Source organism: Bacillus rossius, chromosome 1, assembly GCF_032445375.1.
Source record: "Bacillus rossius redtenbacheri isolate Brsri chromosome 1, Brsri_v3, whole genome shotgun sequence".
Classification (NCBI taxonomy): Eukaryota; Metazoa; Arthropoda; class Insecta; order Phasmatodea; family Bacillidae; genus Bacillus; species Bacillus rossius.
The window spans coordinates 237,192,168-237,209,074 of record NC_086330.1 but is presented as its reverse complement, the minus strand read 5'-3'; the positions used below and the strand labels follow the sequence as shown (position 1 = coordinate 237,209,074).

At 41.0% G+C, this 16,907-nt stretch overlaps 1 protein-coding gene across 6 annotated transcripts in view; it reads right to left on the bottom strand.

Moving 5' to 3' along the window:
- The window catches only part of LOC134527383 (putative ATP-dependent RNA helicase TDRD12), a 393,271-nt gene that overhangs the window by 8,883 nt on the left and 367,481 nt on the right, over window positions 1-16,907 (bottom strand). For all 6 annotated transcript variants that reach the window (XM_063360027.1, XM_063360029.1, XM_063360028.1 and 3 more), the window contains 2 exons: window positions 15,856-16,049; window positions 1,442-1,563 (listed from right to left, as the gene is read on the bottom strand). In XM_063360027.1, the coding sequence (XP_063216097.1) occupies window positions 1,442-1,563; window positions 15,856-16,049 (316 nt within the window). The remainder of the gene's footprint in view (window positions 1-1,441; window positions 1,564-15,855; window positions 16,050-16,907) is intronic.

Genomic DNA, 16,907 nt, shown 5'->3' with positions numbered 1-16,907 from the left:
TCGGCCGAAAATTAACAAGCCTATCGGAAGTTAACAGAAATGCCGATTCAACTAAATATTGGCAAAATCTGCTTCTTCAGTACAGCTCTACATTTGATGACATGAGTAAACATATTTCAGACTTCAGGATATTGAAAAAGACTTTAATTTCCATGTAGGTTTATTGTGCGTATGTTTTTTTTTGCAAATGTAAATTGAATTAAGTAAAATGCTATTTTTATTATTTTCAATTGATTAAACTTTAATGACCAGTTACAGATATTTATGACACTAATTTTGAGGTTAAGCAATTTTACTAAAGCATTCCAGCCACGCAGGTTTCCAGCGAGAGACGCTTCTCTTCTGCTGGAAAAACTATCTCCAATCGCCTAGCTAATTTAACTCCTGAACGTGCAGAAAAAATTATTTTTCTGCATGATAGATTAAAAAAACAGAATTTAATACTCTATGACAATCTCTCTCAGAATTATTGTGCTGAAAAGTGGAAATGTTGAAACAATGTGAATGTACTTTTCAAACAACATGATTTTTGGTGCTAAGTTTGTTGAAGCTCAGTAAGGACTCCAGAAAAATTGACAAGGATGAAATTATTCCAAAGATATGTTACATTTACACAAACATATGCTTGTAAACTGTGATTATGTAGTTGGATGATATCAGTTACTAATGAACCAATGGAAACATGTAAGATTCAATGGAAAAAAATGTTTTTTTTTTTCTAGCAGTGCAAAATGTAAACACATTCTGTAAATAGTTACCCAAAATTAATAAGCCCACTTCATTTTAATACTTTATTCAAACATTATACTAAGTTTAAGATAAAAATAATTTCCAAAAAGTGCAACTGTACTGTTGCGTGTGCTCCGCATACGCACATCAAGATATGTTGCGCGGTGCCTAACCGCGCGCCGATGCAACCAGCACAAGCCAAGTGTTCGCGCGCTGCGCGCATGACGTTCAGAGCCGCACGGGAGCCCTCGGGGAGGCTCGTTTTGGCGGGCTGCCAACCGGACATCGCCGAAGGCGCCTGTTCCGGTTGCCCCGACCGAGAACAATCTGCCATGTTCGATACTAGCAGTTCACAGAGTATAAAAGGGGTCCCGTTTTCTGCTGACAGAGGAGACTCGTCACGACCACCAGCGACACCAGCCGGAGGCCCTGCTGGCCTTTCCTGCCGAAGGAAACTACACTGTCAACACGTCTCGCCGGTTTGCCGGTTTGCCTCTTAAACAAAACTATAAACACAAACCATATAGGGAAGTTGTTATGGAGTGAGAGAGCTGGGCACTCACTCTCAGTCAACTACACAACTATTAAAATGGAGCAATTACTTTTAATTCATCAACACTAGCATCCATTCAAATTAAAAATCATTTAATTTTTTAACACCAACTATAATGTTATATACAAAAACTGAGCTATGCAGTATGAAGATACAAACCTGCAGTCTGCTTTCTCAACTTCAAATGGTAACCACCAACTATTTGGGCACACAGCGACTCCTGTGGTTCGATGACACCACACAGGTCCAGGCTGATGTAGTAGACGTCAGAAACAGCAGCCCTAGAATGGAATACAGTAGTTCACAATCAGCATGTTGAGAACTGAGGACTGCATGCCACTGAAAAGCTTAGCCAAGGCAGAGCTTGAAACAAGAAACCACTCAACAAAAAAGCAGTTTTCACATACAGTGAATTTTAAATTTTATTTTTGTACTTCTTAGTACTTAGTAATTACTCAACTACGGATAAAATTGTACTGACTTAAAATAATTTTAGTTAAAAGTAATTTTACTTCAGGTTAAGCTAGCTATGGAATTTCTGACTCCATTATTTTTTAATATTTTTCTTATTTATAGACACACACTATTTTTTTTTCTCTCTCTCTCTTTAAACAAAGATTTAATTAAATGTTTTACAAATAAAGATATCTCACTAATATAAATTTTTCACACATTATTTGATGTGTTATGTAGCCTACATATCGGAACTGTCCTAGTGACTTTAAGTGTTTTTGTTTAGTTAGATTGACATTAGTGATTCAGTTGCAAACAGTGAAAAAAATGGAGCTTCCCAGAAAGTTCGTAATTTTGTTAATTTCGTCATGTTGCAGATTCTAAAGTAAGTTGATATCCATACATGATTCAAATTAAGCAAATGTCAATTCCATTAATAGAATATATTGTTATTTACTGGTGATACACAGAACATTAGGACACAAATCTGACTGCATTTAATTAATAAACAAATAAATACACTCTATAGAAATCCAGACTGAATGTGCTGTGGTGGCTACATGAGGTAACTTTCAGTATCTTTCCACCACTTGTCTAAATAGCATTATAACGTTCCTACTGACTGAAGGTATGTGCCTAACAAGGCAAAACTGTTTAAGCATTGGGAAGATGTAAATGCCATCTAGAGAAATCTTATTCTGATACACATAAATGAAAATAAACTAATTTTAGTTGCAGCCAACTTAAAAGAAATTAGAACTTCTAAAGATTTTTTATAAATGGAGGTTTAAGGTGTTGTCAGTTAGGAGGTGATTAGAGACGGCAGCCACAAAACAGAAACAGGGATACCTGGGAAGGAACACGCCGATGCCTGTCGCGAGGACCTCGCAGCATTGGCGTGATTGTGGAAAACCATGCAAAACGAAAACTAGGATTCGAACATGGTCCTCTGGCATATGAGTCCAGTGTCACCACACACCATTACTTTGTACAAGATGCTATATCGGCAGTGCTGCCAACTCCAGGCACACCCATCAATAATCACATTTATCTCAACAATAAACAAAATTTAAAGATAGAAAATTCTTTGTTTCGATAAACAATTTTAACTCAATTACATGTTGCAAGCTCAGCTCTGGTGTATCTCAAGGTGGGATTCTCCCCTTCTCTTAAGTATATTCATTAATGACATAACTGATGAGTTAAATCAGTCCAATGGTTTTCTGTTTGCAGATGACCCAAAAATCTTTAGAACTAATACATCTGTAAATGACTGTCATTTACTGCAGCGAGTCATTATTGCAACTTGGTTAAATAGAACTACAATAACATATACTAGAAAATATCATCCTAATAATATACTATTTATTATGATTATAAATATTTGAATTATTCTATTAAGAAATCAAAAATATGTGCCAGATTTAGGTATCTTTCTTGATTCTAAATTACTCTTTTCTTATCATGTTGTTACATTCCTTGCGGCCCGGCTAACACATAGAAATGTAACAATACAAACAATGTTCTTTAAGAATTTATGATTACGATGGTCGATTCAGATAATTTTTAGTTACATCAAAATATGTTTTAAATTGGAAATGAAAGAGTTTATTGCATTACTTTTTGTTTATTTCGTTTCAAACCAAAGAAATGATAGTTTTTTCAGTTACATGACAACACAATTCAGACAAATTTGGTTCTAAAGCTTTGTTACTTGCACAGTTTTTGTTCTACAAATTTTTTCGAAGTCCTTGAATTTTGATAGGATGAGGTCCAAATGCATACCATACCAGACATTTTTCTGTTGATGGTCGTTGAGTCTTGTCGCTCACAAAAAAAATAGAATTTATTACTGTCCCTTGGTTAGCGATGTAACTCAAGGTACGGTCGCGCACTGACCGAAGTCGCGCGAAGTTGGGCCGTCGCCGACGCCTAGGGCCTATTTCTAGTTACATGATTCCGAAAAAATCTTTAGGTTAAAATTTACGGCCTGGCCCTAACCCCTAGGCGTGAAATTTTCCCTTAGTGCAACTCCATAATATTGTGCGAGTTGCCGACGACGCGACCGGACTGGACGACAATCGAGCGACGACTGAGTTGGTAGACGAGATTACCTCCCTTGTATAGGTGAAGACAAGGGAAGCAACCCCGTGGGCCAACCGACCAATCACAGTACAGCATTCATCAACATGCCCAAATAAGGAATTTCGGCCGAGCGCATCACACCACGCCAGGACTCGCCCTGATTGGTTGGCTAGTGGTAGCCTCCAGAGAACCTTCCAGACCGTCGCGAAAGCTATGCGTCCACGTGACGCGTAAATCCCCAACAACGCATTTACAACGAGGAAAATAACTTGCTGGCGCCAGTGTGTCGCGCCTGTCCGCTCTTCCTTCTGGGCTTTCCAGACTGTTCTCGAATTATTCCACTACAATCTCAATAGAATTCAAAATTTACCCAACTAATTTAAATATAATATTCAAATTTTAGCAATTGAAGTTGAAATTCACATTCAAAATTTTAGTTTAAAAATTATGTCCTGTAAAATTATCTTCTCCATTGCCTTAAATAAAACAATTAATGAAATCATATATCAAAATTAGTTATGAGCTGGAGTTAACCCACAAATTAATAATTAAATATCTCGGGAAAATAAGTATTTTAAGACTTTACATGAAATTTAAAAAGAGTAATTAATAACAATTTTTAACATATCTGAACTGTTCTCTATATCAACAAAAAAAAAAAAAAATATCCTTCACCTCAAACTTATTCTTAATATTCTTATGACCCATTTTGCAATGCTACAATGTTCAAACTTTAATATCTAGTGTGAATATAACTCTTGCTCTCATTAAATAAATTACTTTTAATGCATTTAATTTAGATTCTATCTTAAGTCTTTATATATATATATATTTTATTTATTTAAAAATTGTAACCTACAGTTATAATAGACTTTACTGGTGGACACGACCAGATAAAAAAAGAGTCATATTAGCTGCTTTATTTGTTAAAAATTGTTATGAAAGTAAACTTAAATTTCTTGGAAAACTCTGGAAATAAAATTCCGTCTTTTGATAGTCAATATCATCCACTGTTATACACATTGAACCATATATAGACTAGCCAAAAATTTCAATAAAAATGATAACTTAATACCCTTAATTGTAAATTAATTAGTAAAATTCTCTATTTTAGTGCAATTATATATAATTTGTAACAACCCAGATTACAGCCTTCCTCATGCAATACAATAATAATCTTTTGTTATAATATTTTTTTGACAAATTTCAGGTTAGATGTAAAGTTTTTTCCTTTTAAAAGTTATTGTAAGCGTAATTCTCTGGGTTTATTGTTTTTATTTTTAAAATTCATAAGTTTATTTTTCTAGTAATTTTTTGAGGGCTTCTTTGTGTGGGAAGGCGTGCTGACGTAATTCTCCTTCGTTTGTCCACGAACGAGGCTTCGTTTCACACGCTAGGTGTTTGGACTTGTGATGTTTTTAAATTTGTGTAAATATGTTGGGACTTTGAGACATTCCTTATATCAAGACTGTGTTTGAACTTCCCGCGCTACTGGCTGCGGTAGCACCACTAGCTGGCAGTGCCGGCAACTAGTCAGTCTTTGTTATCGCGCCACCGCGGTAAGTCGTTCCGTCAGGAAGATGGTGTTATCAGTCCACAGTCAAAACATTTGGTCCTCCGGGCCGGATCTTGCCGGCGTGTTTAGTCTTTCAAGAAATAGTTTCGTAGGTGTTTAGTTAACTTCGTCGGCGTGCGTCAATATGCGTCGTTCAGTTCAAGTGTGGTCCGCTGACGTCTGAAGTGCATTGATCATATTTGTTTTGTACTCTGATGCAATTAACTTGCTCGTGTAAATGCATCAGACGTGAAGCACCCTATTGTTGTGTTTGTCACGGATTGGGAAATTATCGTATTTGTCCTGAGTGTGCCGCACCGCGCCGTGACTTTAACCTCTCCTTTGTATTACGTCGCCGTCCTTTATCATTGTTCAGGGTCCGTGACCTTTCCCTTGTTTGTCCCCTCGTCTCCTTTGTCCATAGTGTCTCGTCGCTGCCTTTGTCCTTTAGTATCCTGTCGCTGCCTTTGTCCTTTAGTGTCCTGTCGCTGCCTTGTTCGCCGTATCCCGCAGTTGCCTTTGTCCGTTACGTGACGTCACAGTTCTTTGTGTCAATGAATAAAGATTACGTGTTTTGACACAATAACAGTACATCATGGCAGACGTTCGGTCGGCGTTATTGCGCCTTAGACTTGCTGAAGACCGGGTTAAACGTGCGGCGGACATTGCACACACTGCGGCGGGGGACCCGAATAAAAGGGGCCTATTTCTTGCAACGGCTCGTGATCTTGCTTCAGTGAAAACTGGTTTTGATGCAGACTATCTCGCTGTGGAGGCTGCAGCGGACCCAGCTACGGGTTTCGATCCTGAAGCCCATGTAGCTCGTATAATCTCATTTGAAAATTACTATTATTCAGCGATGGCCGCCGTGGAGTCCTTCACTATTGAAGAGAGGGCTAGAGACTTAAAGGAGCAAACAAAGAGTATTTCATCCGGGAATTCTCACGTTGCTCTACCAAAAATAGTGCTGCCACATTTCAATGGCAACCCTAGGGAGTGGATGAATTTTGCCAACCTGTTCACCACTCTTGTGACAACGAATGCCAACCTTACTGAGGTTGAGAGACTAGTGTACCTCAAAACCGCACTAAGTGATGAGCCACTTCAGTTGATTCAGTCGTTGACAATCACAGACGTGAATTTTAAAGTAGCCTGGAAATTACTCACTGATCGGTATGACAACAAACGCTTAATCATATCTGTTCATGTTGAAGCCCTTCTGCAGGCACCTTTTGCATCTGCTGATGCACCAGCATCACTTCGACATCTTTTAACGGTTATCACAGAAAATGTGGCAGCATTGGCCGCACTTGATGTCCCAGTCAGTCAGTGGGATTTAATATTGCTTCCTATTCTCTGCAAGAGATAAATGTGGTACTTCAAACCCAGTGGGAAATGACACTCACCGGTCAAGACCTACCATCCTTGGCCAAGTTCACCGAATACCTGGAAAAGCACTGTCATGCTCAAGAGGCTGTGATATCATCCAGGGGAAAGGTACCCACTACACAGATCACTCGGCAGAAAAATTTCCCCTCTTTTGCACCTGTTCGTAAGTCTGTTCTGCCTAAATACCAAAGTGCAAATACCTTCCTTGCCAAATCAGAGACACAATCCTGCCAAATGTGCAGCAGTGCTCACTCATTGTTTAAGTGCTCTAAATTCAATCAGCTTAGCCCAACAGAGAGATACTCTGTAGTCAGACAACACAGACTATGTTTGAACTGCCTTAGATCATCATATCAAGCAAAAAACTGCCTCGTGGGTTCATCTTGTCGCCATTGTGGTTCGCGTCATCATTCACTTTTACATTTTGAGGACGAAACTTGTGAGGATGAACAAGGTGATGCTGCTCCCGACTCTGCAGAGGGACAGTCGACTGTACACGACGTAAATCCAACCTCAACATTATCCACTGTCACCTCTTGTAGTGCTGTGCACTTAGTGTCAACAGTCCTGTTGTCGACAGCCCAGGTTCAGATTCATGACATGCGTGGAAACCCACATACGTTTCGGGCCCTGCTAGACTCTGCCAGCCAGGCCAGTTTTATCAGTGAAAGATGTTTTCAGTGTTTGAGTCTGCCTCGCAAAAATGCTCACCTACCCATAGAGGGTTTATCCAATACACCAGTGAATGTTGCCAAGTCTTACACTTCAGTGGTAATTAGTCCAGTTGGTGAAGACAGTACTCGGTTTGCTCTCAATGCCTTCATCCTTCCACGAATTGCTAATAGCTTGCCCAGTGTTCAGTTGCCTTCTGACACTCGTCAGTCTGTTGTTCACCTCAAGCTAGCGGATCCCTCATTTGATATCCCTGGTGCTGTAGATTTGCTTCTTGGAGCCGACTTGTTTCCACAATTATTGACTGGTGGTAAGTTAGAAGGCTCTCCCATGGCCCTCAACTCAGTACTGGGATGGGTCCTTATGGGAAAAGTGGAGACAGCATCTTGTAGAACTGCAACATTTGTCACATCCATGGTGACCACCATTTCCCCCTTGGAGGAAATAATGAAAAGGTTTTGGGAGCTGGAGGAATTTCCACACTACCTCTCCCAAGATGACACTGTATGTGAAGAACTGTTCAAGAAAACACATTGTAGAAGTGCTGAGAGGCGGTATAGTGTTGCCCTGCCGTTCAGGAATCCCGAACCCGAATTGGGAACCTCTCGATCCCTTGCATTGAGCAGGTTTGAACGTTTGGAGAGGCGACTGAGTGACAATGTTCCACTTCATGGAATGTATTCAGATTTCATGAAGGATTATTTGATGGCAGGCCACATGGAAAAGGTTCCAAAGTCACAGATTGATTGCTCTACTTCCTTTTACATTCCATCACTGCATAATCAAGCCAGACAGTTCAACCACCAAACTTCGTGTAGTCTTCGATGCGTCAGCCAAAGGTTCAACTGGAGTATCTCTCAATGATGAACTGCTCACGGGACCCAAGCTGCAGCAAGACATTGTTAAGGTACTAAGTAACTTCCGCCTTCACCCAGTGGTGTTTACCGCTGACATAAAGCAAATGTACAGGCAGATAGGTGTGCACAGAGAGCATCAAGATTTTCAATGAATTGTGTGGCGGTTCAATAAATCGGAACCAGTTGAAGATTATCTACTGAAAACCGTGACGTATGGAGTGTCCTCAGCACCTTACTTAGCAATTCGCACCCTGCATCAACTTGCTGCTGATGAGCGGGAACAGTTTCCTACTGCTTCAAGGACACTCTTGTCAGATATCTATGTGGATGATGTTGTGACTGGAGCTGACTCAGTAGATGCAGCCTTGGAACTTCAGCGAGAACTCATGACACTTCTCGATAAAGGTTGGTTCATGTTACGCAAATTCATAAGTAATAATCCTGTGCTCCTGGAGTGGCTCCCTCCCGATGCTGTTCAACTGCCAGGGCCATTCTCCATGGACCAAGACAGTGAAGTAATAGTAAAGGTACTTGGGCTGCAGTGGGACCCACTCTCGGACACCTACTCGTACAATGTCCAGGCTAGCTCTGAATCACCAACTAAATGCTCTATCTTGTCTAATTTGGCTCGCGTATTTGATCCTCTTGGTTTCCTGACACCCTTGACCATGTTCGCAAAGAGCCTCATCCAGGAATTATGGCTGAAGAAACTGGATTGGGATACAGTTCCACCACCTGAGATTGTAAGAGTGTGGGAATGTTTCAGTAAAGAATTGCCACACTTGTCGTCCCTTACAGTTCCCAGACATGTCAAAGGCTGTTCAGATTGCTCTTATGAACTTCATGGATTCTGTGATAGCTCTGAGAAGGGTTATGCAGCTGTTGTGTACCTGCGTGTGAGTTGTAAGGGTGAGGTGAAAGTACATCTCTTGGTTGCGAAGTCAAAGGTCGCACCTGTCAAGGTAGTTTCATTGCCTCGTTTAGAGTTATGTGGTGCTTTAGTGTTGGCTCGGTTGCTGCAGCATACTCTGGCAATTTACAAACACCATATTAAGCTTCAGTCCATAACTGCCTGGACTGACTCCCAAGTTGTTCTGGCCTGGGTCAATACTGCGCCACATCAGTTGAAGACTTTTGTGGCAAACAGAGTAAGTGAAATTCAAGACTGCACTGAAACCTCCTGGTGGCGACATGTACGTTCCGAAGACAACCCAGCAGACTGTGCCTCTCGAGGCTTGCTTCCTGTAGACTTGCTGAACCACTCGTTGTGGTGGTGTGGTCCACAGTGGCTAAGACATCAACCCTCTCAGTGGCCTGTCCAAATAGCATTTGATGACATGGCACCTGATTCATTGGTGCTAGAGAAAAAGAACCTCAATCTCATCAGTGTTGTAACACCTCATCAGTGTGATCAACTGCTGGAACGATGTAGTCGTCTATCAAGACTGCTTCATGTAACATGCTACGTGTTGCGATTCATTCACAACTGCCATGCCAAGCAGGCGAAGTTAGTAGGTCAGATTGGTACTCATGAGATAAAAGGGGCAATGATGTTTTGGGTCAAACGAGTGCAAGCTATTGTTTTTTAGGGTGATATTACAGCTCTAAAAAATGATAAGTGTACATCCCCACAGCTTCGTAAACTGGTCCCATTCCTCGATCCCTCTGGAACGGTCAGGGTGGGCGGTCGATTGCCTCAGTCTAGTTTGCCCTTTGAGCACAAACATCCCATTCTGTTGCCAAAAACTCATCGATTCACAGATCTCATCATTAGTCATTACCACGAACTTAACCAGCACCCTGGACTACAAACTCTGCAAGGCATTCTCAGAGAAGCCTTCTGGATCATCGCAGACAAGCAAGCAATACGTCGTCGTTTAGGTCGTTGCCTTAAATGTTTCAAGGCTAGACCCTCTACTCAAGCCCCATTAATGGGTGATCTCCCAGCCATGAGAGTTCAACAGGTGAAGCCCTTTTCCAAGGCAGGAGTGGACTATGCCGGTTCCTTCACCATAAAAATGGCACGTATTCGTCGACCTACCCTATTAAAGGCCTACATGTGCATCTTTGTATGCTGTACAACTAAGGCAGTGCATGTGAAACTGGCATCAGATCTGTCCACTGAAGTTTTCATTGGAGCTTACAAGCGCTTTCTTGCTCGCCGGGGCCGATCATCAGACATTTATAGTGACTGTGGGACAAATTTTGTCGGAGCTCGCAATCATTTGCAAGAATTACAGCAGCTGTTGTCGTCATCAGAACACCATAAAGGTGTTACAGAATCTCTGCAGCCACTTGGAGTGACATGGCACTTCAACCCCCCGTCTGCCCCGCACTTTGGTGGGCTATGGGAGGCAGGGGTGAAGTCCTTCAAGACACACCTCAGGCGAGTTATTGGCGAGCAGGTACTGACATACGAGGAACTGTACACTGCCTTGGTGCAAGTGGAAGCGATCCTAAATTCAAGACCACTATGCCCACTGAGTTCAGATCCAAATGATCTGAAGGCTCTCACTCCAGGCCATTTTATAACCCTTGAACCCTTGGTCGCGCTGCCTGAACCCACCTTGGAAGCAATCCCCATTGGCCGTCTGCAGCGTTTTCAGCTGGTGGAACGTCTGCACCAAGACTTTTGGAAGCGTTGGCACCAAGACTACCTCCACACGCTGCAGCAGCGTGGCAAGTGGTCTCGACAAGACAGACCTATGGTACCAGATCAACTAGTGCTGCTCAAGGATGACAGGATCCCCCCCTTGCAGTGGTGTTTAGGACGCATCATTCAACTGCATCCAGGAAATGACAATATTCCTCGTGTTGCGACTGTCTGCACCTCTAATGGGATGGTCAAGCGTCCTGCTGTAAAACTTTGCCCCCTACCAGTTGAATTTTGAAAACAGTGTTTCAAGGTGGGTGGTTATGTTTGGACTTGTGATGTTTTTAAATTTGTGTAAATATGTTGGGACTTTGAGACATTCCTTATATCAAGACTGTGTTTGAACTTCCCGCGCTACTGGCTGCGGTAGCGCCACTAGCTGGCAGTGCCGACAACTAGTCAGTCTTTGTTATCGCGCCGCCGCGGTAAGTCGTTCCGTCAGGAAGATGGTGTTATCAGTCCACAGTCAAAACACTAGGCGTGTGAGTCACTGTCACTGGAGTGTGAGAAAGAGACAAAATCACTGCGTCGTGGGAACAGAAGTAAGCATTTCGTTGAGTCTCTGCTGCCATGCGCCGTGATTGGCTGAAAATTATGTCAGTGAGCCCAGGACACTGCCCGCACAAAGGGAAGGAAGGCTATAAAATTCAGTCATTGTTCGAGCACCGTGACGATAGGTCGTGGTCGGTCGATGGCTCGCATAATATTATAATGTTTTATTAAAGTACAACTTCGCGGCTACGGTCCGGGTGACGCCTAACAACTTTTTTTTTCTCTTCGGACATTTTAATTAATTAGAAATTTTTTGACCGTAGTCGTAGGCAAAGCCCACAGCGAGGCGACAAAGGGTTTTGTCCAGCTGTCGCTGCCCGGAACTGTTCCGGGCAATATAATGTACACTAGAGTCCCGTTATAGCGAGGTGTCACGGTTCCGGGTTTGATCCTCGCTATAGCCGTGTCCTCGCTATAACCGAATTGGACAAATTTTGGCCCCCCAAAAATAAAAATTAACCGAAAATAGCATAAAAATTGTGTTTAAACCTGTATAATTGGAAAATAACAGGTTATATTAACGAAATCTTAATTTATGTGAGCAGATGTGTGAATTCTCTTTAAAACGATACCCCATAAGTACGGATGCGATCACCGATTGCGTCAAAATAACCAGAATACCCTGCCACGCCACGTAAGTATAGAATCTTGGCCCGCGGCCGACACAGCATTGTCCTGCTATCTATTGACGCGGGCTGTCTGCTAGCGGCCATGTTGGTTCGGGATGTTGCTAACAGGTGGTGCTAGTGTAGCGCGACGATTTAATTCCTTACAAAAAAGCAGTAGTGCGGCTGCGGCAACGCACGTACGCCTCAAGGCCTTTTCACAATACCGCGATGCGACGCGATCTGGCGACGCGATGTAGTAAAGGCAGCGACGTAAATATATGTCGCCAGCTAGTGCACTTCAAAATAGCGCGACGCGATTGAATACAGCTGGCGAAAAAAAAACCGAACCAGCCTGCACTCTGCTGGGGATATTTTACAACATGATTGTAAACAAAAGTTTTTGGCGGTAATATTCATATTGTTGTTATTATATTTGTACACTGACTGACTGGTAGAAGCATTTAATTATGGATAGGAATCGCGAAGCCCATAATATATTTCTAGCCCAGTATTATTTTTCTCCATCTGATTACAATGTTTGTTACTAGAAACATCGTACAAACACGGCTTTTTCTGAACTTCATCAATCAGACGCTCTTCAATACTCATTTCAATTGAACAAAATCCACGTGTTGTTTACTAACATTACTTAGATGCATCAATACATCGTTTCTTACCTTTTGTTTTCAGAGTACTTCATCTTTACCACAATCTTGTTTCTGATTGGCTGTTATTTCTGACGTCATTAGCGACATCGCCGAAGCGACGAAACAGCCTCGTCGCCAAGTGAGCTGTCCCGCATCGCGTGCGATGTAGTTGTGATTGGCTGGTTTGGTATGACGTCACGTCACATCGCGTCGCATCGCGGTATTGTGAAAAGGGCTTCAAACGTAATAGTCGCTGGAAATCTATACTTTTTTCATTTAAAGAAACCTGTCAACTTTTTTAGAAAATAAATTTGGGATTAAACTCAAACCATCACCACCCCTTTCCCGGACAGATACCACAACAACTGACCGAAACAAAAGTTACAAGAAAACTGCCCTAGCGATTCGGAAATAAATACGGTAGTGCCTACTAGAGGTGTAAAAGTAATGAAAAAATGCGTACTCGTATGTATTCGTTCCTATAACAATTAGTACTCGTTACTATCGTTACGTTACTCGTTACTTCTGATACCGCATAAGGCATAACATGCTATGTTATGTTGCAGCAACGAATCCAGTCGTATTGCGTACGCGTACAGTATGACGTCGCGTAAATAATAATAAATAGAATATAAACAATTAACAATATTTGATAATTAATAGTTTTTGTTAACCAAGAAACAATTAAATCTCATTAGAGCGGCTTTTTAATATTATCTCTTTTAAGATAACAACAAAAAAAAAACGTGAAAATACGCGATTATAAAAACAAAAACATACATATTTCTAATTTGTAAAAAATACTTTCTTAGGTTTTTTCTGTTCCAATCTCAAACTTTGTCTACACACGGCACAGATAACTAACGGAAGTTTGATAAAAGAAAGAGAGGACGGGATTCTATTTTTAAAGCCACGCACTTAGGTGGCGACTGCACGGCTGAAGAATGTGACAGGCGTCAACGGCAAGACGTCTAGCAGCGAGCGAGGGGTGGAGATAAGCAGACAAATAACAAAAGCGCGCTTCAAGCGATCACGCCGTAAATTCCTCAAAAATACCTCGTTATAGCAGTGTTCTCGCTATTACCGTGCTCGCTATAACGAGATTCTACTGTAATTCGTATTAAGAATCTACATGTTTTTTTCTCCTTTCTGGAAGTACAGTTCAAATATTTTTGTGTGCTCTTTTGTACGAAATATGGTGTGATTTTTACATGAATAAAAAAAACAGGTAATCCATTGAACATTGAGTAATAATTTCTTCGTGACCTGCTACATAACTTGTATGTTCCACTCATCACCTAATTTTGAGCTAGCCGGAGGTGGTAAGTGGTAACAAATTTATGATCTAGATAGTGTTATTTAGTTGTATGTATTATACAGTTATATGTATGTATTATGTATTATTCATTTATATGTATTGTTCAGTTACATGTATTATCCAATACTGTTTTGTATGATATTGTTTCTAGTGCTGTCCATTTTTCATGAAGTACGGTATTGTTTAATATTTATCTCTATACCATGGTACAGTAAACTCTCGATTATCTGTGTTAATTGGGACCTTCTGATGCCCGGATAATTGAATGCCCATAAAAAAACCGGATAATCCGTGTCACCACTTAAAAATGGTGTATTTACTGGCAAAAGAGTGTCTCTTCAGTAGAATTCTATGAGTACAAGCAAAGGCTTTGTATACCGTGTCCCAGCTTATTGGACCGTAAACAATACTGGCACTGTGTTGCCGCCATCCTTCTCCTGTCCCCTTTATTGCTACATGAGGGAGAGCGGCGGCAGTCCCAACTCAGCATCTCCCTCCACCCTTTTAACGTCCTAAACCAAACATACAAAGCATTGTCAACATCTGCGTGGGTAGATGTTTTCATGCTTTTACTTTTAGAAGGCCCTGCCACACTGTCTGATCTACTAGCAAACTGCAAAAGTTTTTCTTCACTTTTATTAATGTCTCGCACGGTTTGGATTCCTATTTCATATTCCTGTGCTAATTTCGCGGCAGTTTCTCCTTTTTTTAACCTGTCCACAACTTCTAACTTCTCTGCTATTGTCAGCACTTTACGTTTCCTTTTACCAGACATGATTACAAAAACAAATGTGCCTGGGAGAACTGATGTAAATAACTGCGTGAAAAATGCCTCTTCCAGCCGTCAGGAGTGTGGGAAGGTAAAAGAGGTAGAGGGACCTTTTTTTTTTTAGCGTGGCGGGGGCGCTGTGAAAAGAAAGCTTGAAAAGAAAATGAAAAGGGGGGAGGGGGGTGAGTTGAGCTGGAAGCAGCAGTCAAGGCATTCCTTTTTGGTTTAAAGTGTGACAAATTGACGGGTGAGGGTGGGGGTTGGGGGGGGGGGGGGGAACCGAGGGTCTGAAGGGTCAGGTAAATAGCTTTCTGACACAGCAGAAAAAAAAAAAAAAAAAAAACGCAGCGGCGTAGTTACACCCCATCATTTTTTTACGACTTCATAAAAAAATCAAGCACGGATAACCCGAAAACCGGATAATCCAGGCCCGGATAATCGAGAGTTTACTGTATTTATTTTTATTGTGTTCTGTGTGAAGAATGAAATGTGGTCAATTTGTGGCTCTTATGGTGTCGCAACGTTCATTGGCATGTTACAATTGTAAATAAATAAAACACACTAATAAAGTAATGAGCTAATCCATCCAGTAAATAGTTTAATATTCTAAAAACAACTTTATGAAAAACTAAATAAGTATCAGGATTAATATTCATGCTTAGTATTTTTTGGCTACTTTATTATTAACAATTGATAATGCAAGCAATGCATGCTTGGATAAATCTCTTTAGGATATTTTATTTTTATAGCATTCTTTATAAGATGAACTGAATTAAACAAAACTGGAGTACACCAAAATTATTGTGCAAGTTATGAAGTCTACGGCCAACCAAAAATTATGAGCAAGTTTTATCATAAAAAATGACGATAGACATACATTATTTCTGACGAGTTATTAAGTTTCTTTGTTTCCGTAATAAATAAATCCCAATTTGTAATTCAGCGATTGGACATCTACATCCGTAATACTCAACGGAAATGGCTTCTTTTGACCAGTGTCCTCCAGTAGCTATACCTGAACTGTAAGTGGGTGCGTGAGCAGCGCACACTGCAGCTGTCGGCGCCCGGCGTCCGCACCTCGAAGCACACCCAGTGAGCGTCCTGGTGCCAGCTGAGCCGCGGAGTTCTGGCGCACGACGCCAGCGGCGGCATCACCTCGCCAGGGTGAGTGGGGCGTGACGCGGACTCGCCGTCCCCCAGTTCCACTATCTGCGCAGAGAAGACGACACATGCACCCGGCCTGAGCACTCCTTCAACTAACACGTAGCCGCCAACCTCAAACAATAACAATTTAAACATAGTACTGAGCACGAGCACAATGGCGCCATTCATGGTGCTTTCAACGCACTGCTCAGATAATTTTAACTAAACAACTTACACTTACTCGTAACATACTTATATTTAAAACCAACAAAGGACAGTTATTTACTCACATACTCAAGATACACTGCAGTTATAATTGTTATTACCCAAAGTTATAAATTCACATAAGAATCGCACTACAAGTTTTTAAACTAAAAATCGGCATAAAATATGCAACCCATACAAGGACTAATATGGTACAAATACTCTAAATAACACAAGGTAAAATAAAGCAGCTCCAAGCCTGAACTATTATAAAATGTATTGGTCTACGACCAATTGGGTACCTAGCAATATTATTAACAATTGCTAACAAAATATTAAGTTTATAAATTGAATGCTGCAGGCAATAAATCTTAACTGTCTATGATGTGGCACGAAGTTAATTTAGTCCACTTCTAACAGCTGCTGTGATTCCGCATACACAAACTGACTTCGCTAATAAATTTTTCTATAGTTAAATTGGCAGCTAAATTCAGTTGTTTAAATTCATTAAAATGATCATAAACCCTGCCTGTAAAATTCTCACTTGAATGGCCCTATTCCTCTGATAAACTCCATAGAGCCTAACTAACATTTGTTACAATTCGCAATCATAAAATATGCATGCAGTGCACACGTATTCATGTTTCAAAAGAAAACTTTTTGATGATTTAAAAAGGGCTCCTCGATGCAAACCAGCTGCACTGATGTCCTTGTGATCCA